At 42.2% G+C, this 9239-nt stretch overlaps 1 protein-coding gene across 1 annotated transcript; it reads left to right on the forward strand.

The window, feature by feature from the left end:
• Positions 1-606: 606 nt before the first annotated feature.
• Positions 607-8246, forward strand: PSMA4 (proteasome 20S subunit alpha 4). The gene is made up of 9 exons (XM_043922093.1): positions 607-885; positions 2871-2897; positions 3127-3169; positions 3416-3578; positions 4840-4917; positions 5302-5390; positions 5857-5987; positions 6469-6592; positions 7846-8246. The coding sequence occupies exons 2-9, from the start codon at positions 2895-2897 to the stop codon at positions 7998-8000; spliced, it is 786 nt and encodes a 261-aa protein (XP_043778028.1). The 5' UTR covers positions 607-885; positions 2871-2894; the 3' UTR covers positions 8001-8246.
• The last annotated feature ends 993 nt before the right edge of the window (positions 8247-9239 follow it).

Consider the following 9239-nt stretch of genomic DNA (forward strand, 5'->3'; position numbering starts at 1 on the left):
ACATTACTTTGCCAACAAAGGTCCATCTAGTCAAAACTATGGTTTTTCCAGTAGTCCTGTATGGATTTGAGAGTTGGACTATAAAGAAAGCTGAGCGCCGAAGAATTGATAATTTTGAACTGTAGTGTTGGAGAAGACTCTTGAGAGTCCCCTGGACAGCAAGGAGATCCAACCAATCCATCCTAAAGGAAATCAGTCCTGAATATTCATTGGAAGAACTGATGCTGAAACTGAAACTCCAACACTTTGGCTACCTGATATGAAGAACTGACTCACTGAAAACGACCCTGATGCTGGGAAAGATTGAAGGCAGGAGGATTTGGGAAGACAGAGGATGAGATGGTTGGATGGCATCACCGACTCAATGGACATGAGTTTGAGTAAGCTCCCGGAGTTGGCGATGGACAGGGAAGCCTAGCGTGCTGCAGTCCATGGGGTCGCAAAGAGTCGGACACGGCTGAGCGACTGATCTGACTGAACTGAACACCATTGCTCTCCTGGAGGTTATGACTTAAGTGCTGAAGAGAAAGTGAAAGTGAAAACAGAGCGCAAAGCGTGGGAAAGGGTCATGAGCCATAATTCCACTTCCTCCTTGGCCAGGGTCTTCCTGCCCTCCTCCTCATGTTCTAGTGCCCCTTCGTTGGGCCGAGATCCCTGCTAGTGCCTTCGTACCCCAATTCCCCAGCGGACAAGAGGGCAATCGACTCTCGCTCCGCCCGCCCCCCGCCCCAGAAGAACTTCCGCGTCCTCGGCTGCCCCGCCCCCAGCGGATCTGCGCACGCGCGGGGGCCATATTAGCAGCGGATACTCGGGCACTGTCGGTGTGTCTTTCTCGCGGAGAAAGGTGCTCGGTATCGGTCTCCACGCTTCAGCGTCTTCCCTCCGGTGAGCCTTTACCCCCTGCGCACTCTCGGAAGCTTGGCCGCTCTCCCTGCAGGCCTGAGCCGTAAGCGTCGCGGCAGAGCGGCTCCCGGCCTGCAGCGGCCGCCGAGGAGCCGTGGGCACGATGACTCTGCACCGGCTAGTCAGTCACGGACCCGCCGGGGAACTGGCCCCGGCCGGCCTCCATCGGGCTTCCCTGCGCTGAGCGGGCATCGCGGGGCCGGGGACGCTCGGGCGGCGGGGCGGGCGCGGGGCTGGTGGGCAGGACAGAGTGGTAGGGCTGCCTCGGTCCCAGGAAGAGTTCGTATGCGAAAGTGAACCTGCGGGAGGGGAGGTGCGTGTGAACTCGCCTTGGGCCGTTGTCCGGCGTGGAGATGAGAAAGTTGTGTTCTCGCGCGAATCAGAAGCCCGGCGGGTCTCCTCTCTGTGCCCTCCTGGCTCTCTGCTCAGGACCACACTTACCTTTCCGCTGCCTGTTGCAGTACCCTCATAACTGGTTATTCTGCCCCAGTCTTCACCAGCCAGAGCGATCTTTCTAAAATGCCAGTCAGCTCCTGAGGCTCTTTGGCCCAGCATCATTCCTTGGAGCCCCGTTGCTTAAGAGAGAAAATTCACAGTTTTTACCTGGGCATGCGGGCCTTCGGGGCCTAATCCCTGCTTGTCTTTCCATTCTTAATTCTCAGTATTCCAGAATTTGGGGAAATTGGCTCTGGAGGCCGAAGTTTGGCTTTTCCACCAAGTCACGCTGAGCCCCAGTGTTGTCTTCTGCAGAAATAGTAATAATGCCAAAGATTATTGTCCCGCTTCTCCCTTTCATGGCTCAGGACCCAGGTATCATCCTCCGGAGAAAGCCTCAGCCTCTTAGCTTGACATTCAAAGCTCTATATGGTCTAGATACTTGTTTAGTTCTTTAGTTTTTTCATATATATATATATATATATTTAATTTTTAATTGGAGGATAATTGCTTAATAATGTTGTGTTGGTTTCTGCTGTACAAGTTGTGAATCGGTGATAAGTATACATACATCCCCTCCCTCTTGAGCCCGTCCTCCCAGCCACTCCCATCCCCCCTTTCTAGGCTGACACGGAGCACCAGGCTCCCTGTGCTATGCAGCAGCTTCCCGCCAGTTAGCTGTTTTATATGTGATAGTGTGTGTATTTCAGTGCTCCTCTCAATTCATCCCACCCTCTTCCTCCTGCCCGCCCTGTGCCCATAAGTCCCTTCTCTACATCTGTGTCTATCCCTGCCCTGCAAATAGGTTCATGTGTACCATTTTTCTAGATTTCTGTATATGTGTTCATATATAATATTTGTTTTTCACTTTGTGATTCACTTCACTCTGTATAACAGGCTCCAGGTTCATCCACCTCGGTTCAACTGACTCCAGTTGGTTCCTTACTGTGACTGACTAATATTTCATTGTGTCTATGAATACAGCTGCTTTACTCATTCATCTGTAGACAGACATCTAGGTTGCTTCCATGTCATATATATATATTTTTTAACTCCAGCGACTTGTCTTACCCATTGAGCTGTCCTGCCTCAGTGCTTTGTTCATGCTTTCTCCTCTGCCTGGAATGCCTTTTCCTTCTTTCTTCCCCTATTCCTCTTAGACCTGAATGTTTTCAGCCTTGTTTCTGCCTTTCCTGTCTCTAATTTGGGCTCATATTCTGTATTTGTTTCACAAAAACTACTTTCTGGATTTTCTCCAACCTGTTTCCACTCTACCCTTAGTGCCTCTGTTTCCACACTGCTTTATAATTGTCCTTCTGTGTCTGCTTCCCTTACGTGACTACCAGACTGTAAACTCTTTAGGAAAGGGATTGGTCTTACCTATCTTGGTATTTCAGGATTTAGCATAGTGCCTGGGTGCACCATAATGTTGGCTGAATGAAGAGAGTGGACAAAACAGGTTTTTTCAAGTCAAGAAATGCTTTTTAAATTGTAAGTTTCTTTTTAATAATTACCTTATTTTCTTTTTACAGGAATTATCATAAACATAAGAAAACATGGTGAGTTAATACACATGCCAATAAACTGTTGGCCTGATAAATCAAATTGTTTGTACTCATCTTACCAACTTGCATGAGAAAATTGAAATGAAATGATGTCTTCTTATCAGTTTCCTCCCACACTCTGAATTTTGCATGCCAGGATGTGTTCTATAAAATGATTTGTGGGTTTGCAGGGGTTGACTTATTTTTAGTGGGTAGAAATCACTTGTATGTTTTTCCTTTGCAGTCTCGAAGATATGACTCCAGGACCACTATATTTTCTCCAGAAGGTAAAATATAAATTATTTGGTCTGTCTCAAATAAAATTAAAAAAAATATTTTTAGGTGTTAAGTTGTTCATCCTTTTTGTGCTTTGAGGTAGTTATGGTCATTGGGTTAATTATGTGCTTCATAGGACTATTAGTAAAAATGGCACAGTTGTTTGTAGCTCTCTAATGTTGTTGCTGATTGCTCTTGAACCAGTGGTGCAAGAACAAGGAGGAGAGTCTTGGTTTCTTGCTGCTTGTGTTTTGTAGGTCGCTTGTACCAAGTTGAATATGCCATGGAAGCTATTGGACACGCAGGCACCTGTTTGGGAATTTTAGCAAATGATGGTGTTCTGCTTGCAGCAGAGAGACGCAACATCCACAAGCTTCTTGATGAAGTCTTTTTCTCCGAAAAAATTTATAAACTGAATGAGTAAGTCAGTCTTAGGGAAGAGAGTTGAAAATATCTCATCATATTTTGGGAAGGCTATGCACTATGACACGGTACAATTGAACAGTTGTGTTTTTTCTTCTGAAAATTCCTGGTTTTAACTTACTTGCTTGAAACCTCCTTGAGGCCCACGACCATAAATGCGGGGCCAGGTACTCAGTGGAGAAACATTGTTGTTTAGTGATGAGAGTACAGGCATGGTGGTCACTCAGCTTTGGGTTAAATCTAGGTTCCACCAATACAAGCTGTGACTTCACACCCATTGTTTAACTTCTCTGGGCCTCCAGTAGAGCCTACTGGAGTGACTGTGGCAGTTCAATGAAATAAAATGAATGAATGAAATAAGCTAGCACAGTGTTAGGAACATAGGAGGCCCTCAAGGTATTGTTGAGAATAGTTGCGAAGAATGAGTTTTAATTATACTGAATCTTACCAAAGACCACACGTCCTGGAGGTCTTGGAAAAGTTTAGACAGGGCCTGTACACTAGTGAAATTTCTGATATACTTGGGTGTGCAGGACTGCAGCTAGCAGAGAGCTGGGTTTGCTGATTGGAGACCCTCCCTTCTGTGGTGCGCCATGTGAATGTTGGTTATATATGGTGTCTTGATACACACACCCCAGAAAGTGTCATCCATCCACAGAGACACTGTTGGGCCCTCTCAAGCAGCCTGCAGGCTTGATTGGGCACAGTGCCAGAGGAGTCAAGGCTGTAGGAGAGCCCGGGCAGCCTTCAGGAAACGAAGGGTAGATAAAGAAAATGCACCTTCCCAGTGAGCCTCGCCCTGGGCTTCCTTCTTAGGCTCAAAAATATCCTGCCCTTCGGGTCCCTTCACCTTCACCCCCATCAAGTGAGGCCTTTCAGAATGAGAGTACTTATACCCGAGTGTGAAGTAGTCTGTCTTCCTGTCTGGCAAAACATTTTTCTTCCTTGTGGTTGAATCTTCTTGGGATTTACCCTAGCTTCCTGGTGTTTATTCTCCTGCCCTGTTCACAGGGTGGTGATGGTAAATGCATCTGTTGTGAAGAACTCAAGGGTGCATTTGTTTATCTTATGTGTTGAATGACATCAAGTTGAAAGTTTCCTACAAAGATAAAACTCATGTAGTTTTTGCCTGAAGGGTGTAGCAACTGTGAGTAAGCATGGTGCATTTCTAATAGAATTTAGTATATTTTAAAACTTGTAAAATACCTCTGGCAAACATCCTCCCCAATTACAGATAAATGTCTTTCTTTTTTGCAAGGGATATGGCCTGTAGTGTGGCAGGCATAACTTCTGATGCTAATGTTCTGACGAATGAACTGAGGCTCATTGCACAAAGGTATGGTCTTAAGTAATTTAATTGATGATATGTAAAGTTAGTTTTGATGTTTCTAAGAAGAATGCATTTTTTAAAAAAGATTAAAGTCATTAAAAATCTATTAACTGAAAATTACAGTTTGTTTATTTCTTTAACCAAACGTAAAATATTGGGTTGGCCAAAAAGATTGTTCATCTTATGGAAAACGTGAATGAACTTTTTGGCCAACCCAGTATTGTTTACTGTAAGGTTATTAAGAGTTGCCATACCTTCTACCCTCCCTTTTCAGATTACAACTATTATGTTGTCCCCATGACAGAGATTTTTTTTTTTAGAGGGTATTTTGCTTAGAGTGTGTAAAGTGTTTTAGAGAAAACTATTAATATGCCAGTTTCTTTATCCTAGATATTTACTACAGTATCAGGAGCCGATTCCTTGTGAGCAGTTGGTCACAGCACTGTGTGATATCAAACAAGCTTATACACAGTTTGGAGGTACTGAAACCTTTGGAAATTTTATTCCCCAAACTTAAAATGTTTTATGAGTAATAACCTTTTTGAAACAGTAAAAAGAAATTTAAAATGAAATAAGTAGACACTTTTCATATATTCCAGCTTCATGAACTAACTGGCTTCCATTATGTAGACTATCAAACATTTTATTAATAGACTACTGAAAGGCCAAAATAACATTTTAAAATCAGAAAACAAATGACTTTTTACATAATAGTAATGGTATTCAGCACTGGTTGTCTGTGTATTCCCTCTCCTCACTGCGTCCAAATCCTAGGAACAAAAGTGGAATTTCTGATGGAGCTTATCTGTGGTGGCCAGAACATGAGCAGTTTATGAATGCTTAACTTCACAGAAAAGGGGTTAGCCACATTCACTGAGCCCAAGTAATCATAGTGATGCTAAATTTAGAGTGTTGATATGTGTGACTTTGTTTTCTCTGTTAAAGGAAAACGTCCTTTCGGTGTTTCATTGCTTTACATTGGCTGGGATAAGCACTATGGCTTTCAGCTCTATCAGAGTGATCCTAGTGGAAATTATGGAGGTTGGAAAGCCACATGCATTGGAAATAATAGTGCTGTGAGTATTTTTGTGTTGCTATGAAAATCTAGCAAAAGGTCTAATAACTGCCATAATTACGAAGTAGTGATGAGTGTAAACAGCATTTTAAGGTAGCTGCAACAAACTTAACATGATATGAAAATCTCTGTGATTTCTATTATTGATAAAGTCACAGGTACTACTAATAACTGCTAGGATTTATTACCTACAATAATAATAAAAGAAAGTACCAGCTTTCAGTTAGAAGTTGTGAAAATAAGATCTAGTTTTTGGGGTTTTTTCCCCACAGAATAGTCACAGACTCCCTGAATTCTGTCACAGATCCCTGGGGTCTATTCATAGATCATCGGCCTCCCTCCTTCACACCCCTATTCCATGTCTACCCTCCCTGCCATCAAAATTGTTTATATTGGTTATAATGCCAATAATTAGGCATTATTCATGTTCCTAAAAACGTATAATTTTAAAGGAAATTTTCTGTTGATTTTTTGTTTTATAGGCAGCTGTATCAATGTTAAAACAAGACTACAAAGAAGGAGAAATGACTTTGAAGTCAGCACTTGCTTTAGCTATCAAAGTCCTAAATAAGACCATGGATGTTAGTAAGCTGTCTGCTGAAAAAGGTAATTTATGTGCACGCCTGTAATTTGTTTGTTTAGTGAGAGAAGTGATTGAGTGGCTCTTGTGTTAGGCCTTTAACATGTTATTGTAGTTCATTGAAACAGCAGCCTTTTTAAGTTAGGTGGCCTTATAACCATTTCCTAGAGAAGGAAATGGCAACCCACTCCAGTATTCTTGCCTGGAGAATCCCAGGGACAGAGGAGCCTAGTGGGCTGCCGTCTGTGGGGTCACATAGAGTCGGACACGACTGAAGCGACTTAGCAGCAGCAGCCGCAGACTTGACCGTGGTCAACACTGACAAGTTCTGGAGCTACAATCCCATATTACATTCCAAGCTTAAGGATTTGAGTTTGAATGTTCTCAATCTGTAATTAAATCTAAGCCATCCTATTTTATCTTATCGACTTCTTAATATATATGCTTATATACATAGAAAATAAAGAATATGAAAGAAAGTAGTTACATATTTATATATGTGTGTGTGTGTATATATATATATATGTTTGATGTACTTTATCAGAGGTATAACATTTAAATAAGTTCTGAATCTGATCTTTTATGTTAAGCCCATGTTTGCTGATGTAAATGCTATATTTAGCTTAAGTTATATGACTACATAAAACAATATTTCTAAATAATGTGTTTGAAAACTTATGGTAAATTAATATATTGATTTAATTTGGGATGACTTAGCTTCTGGTGTTCCTTTTAAAATGCCATTTACTTGCAGATTGTTGTCTCTTGTCTACTTCTACTTAATTTCAGGAGGCAGTACTCAATTTCCCCTACTCAGAAGCTCTTCTCCATTTGGTATTAGTCTGCTTTTCTCATCTGTAGTCATAGGGGCTACTTTTCTTTTGAGAGGTTTGTGAAAAATAAGTGTAAGTAGTGGTTGAAGATTCTGGCTGAGCCTTCAGAGATCCCAACAAGGAAATTATGATTCCTTCTGGTCAGGCTATCTAGAGCAATTGGTTTGGTTGTATTGAAAACTTTTTCCTAAAATTAACAACAGCAGCTCAGAGGTTAGTGTGGGTGAAGATAAGATATTAAAATAAAAATATTCATAAAAGCATTACCAGATTGAAAGTATTTTGCTTCTTTAAAAGTATCTATGAACTAATTGTATTAGGCAGAAAACTTGGAAAAGTGGTGTACTAAAGCTCAAAGCGTATGAAGAGATTAAACTGTAGTTGCTCGTTAAGTGTGTTGGCTAAGTATGGCTGCCTGTAATACATGTGTGTGTGTTTGCCTCTAGTGGAAATTGCCACACTAACAAGAGAGAATGGAAAGACTGTCATCAGAGTTCTCAAACAAAAAGAAGTGGAACAGTTGATCAAAAAACACGAGGAAGAAGAAGCTAAAGCTGAGCGTGAGAAGAAAGAAAAAGAACAGAAAGAAAAGGATAAATAGAAGACAAAATCAGGGATTTTATAACTCATTTGGGGCACCATTTCAGTGTAAAGGCTGTCCTACTCTTCCACATTGAGAAAGCTTTGACTTTTTTAACTTGTCTAGTGGGAAAATAGGATGGTACCAACTGAATTGGGTCCTTGTTATTTCTGTCCAGGTGAATATTGTAATAATGATTCCTCTTTATGGACATCTTAATCACCCTCTCCCTCCTCTTTTTTGAATAAAATTTGGAGAGAATGGAAATGTTGAAAGGAAAAATTCTCTAGCAATAACTGTTGAAGATACCAGGATTAATAGGGCTGTGGTTTTTTCATGCTTTGTATGTAGTGTGGCCACCTTTGCATAACCTTTAAAAAATGGACAGAAATGTAAACAGCATAAATAGAGAAAGACAGGAACTGTGCATTGATTCCCTATTTTGTTCCCCTACCAACTTGGAGAACCTGTAGCCCAATCTGAGCAAAACAGAAAGCTGTCTTTCTAGGCCTCATCTGATATTACCCTATCAGAGGCCTGTCCAGTGAAATAAGTCACATTCCTCTTCTAGGTTTGCCAGCCTTTGATACTGATAGATATTCTTACTGGACCTAAAAATTGTGTGTGTGTGTACACACATACATATGTGCAAACATAGTAAAACATGAAAGGCATGATCAAAATGAAAGCCCTGTGTACCTACTACCCAGCTCCAGAAGCAAATTAACCAGTACTTGTGAAGCCCCCTGTGTGTACATTTCAGGTCTCATTCTCCTCTCCTCTTGCCCAAGAGATGACCACTACTGTGAGCTCATCATTCCTGTGAGCTATGGGTCTTCCACTCTGATTTTCCACCCCTCTGCTCCAGGTGGCCCTGGTGGGTCTGTGAGTCAGAGAACCCCACTCCTATCACAAAGGTGAGCACATGCCTCAATCTGCAGGAATGGGTTTGAGAATGAACATGTGGACTGAGCCAGGCCAGATGCGATGTGGATATGAGGAGACAACGCTGAGGATTGTGCAGTAGACCATCTGCCCACAGATGGCAGCACAAGCCACGTGGAAGGTTATGGAGCAGAAACTAAGGCTACAGAGGAAAAGCCCGACCAAGATGAGAATAGTTCAGTTTTATCCAAGGGGAGCTCCATTGCTGACATTTGCTCAATTCAGGCGCACTGAGGATGCTGCCACTTAAGAGTTCTCTGATGGAAGTGCCGAAAGGTCTCTGGATCAACAAGCATCGCCCAGGAGTCGGGCTAG

This window comes from Cervus elaphus, chromosome 13 (assembly GCF_910594005.1).
Source record: "Cervus elaphus chromosome 13, mCerEla1.1, whole genome shotgun sequence".
In the NCBI taxonomy this organism is placed as follows: Eukaryota; Metazoa; Chordata; class Mammalia; order Artiodactyla; family Cervidae; genus Cervus; species Cervus elaphus.

Excerpts from the sequence above, each read along its gene's own strand:
- PSMA4 (XM_043922093.1), top strand. Across the intron at positions 4,918-5,301 it reads CTGAGGCTCATTGCACAAAG|ATATTTACTACAGTATCAGG; the intron begins GTATGGTCTTAA and ends TCTTTATCCTAG. Across the intron at positions 5,391-5,856 it reads AGCTTATACACAGTTTGGAG|GAAAACGTCCTTTCGGTGTT; the intron begins GTACTGAAACCT and ends TCTCTGTTAAAG.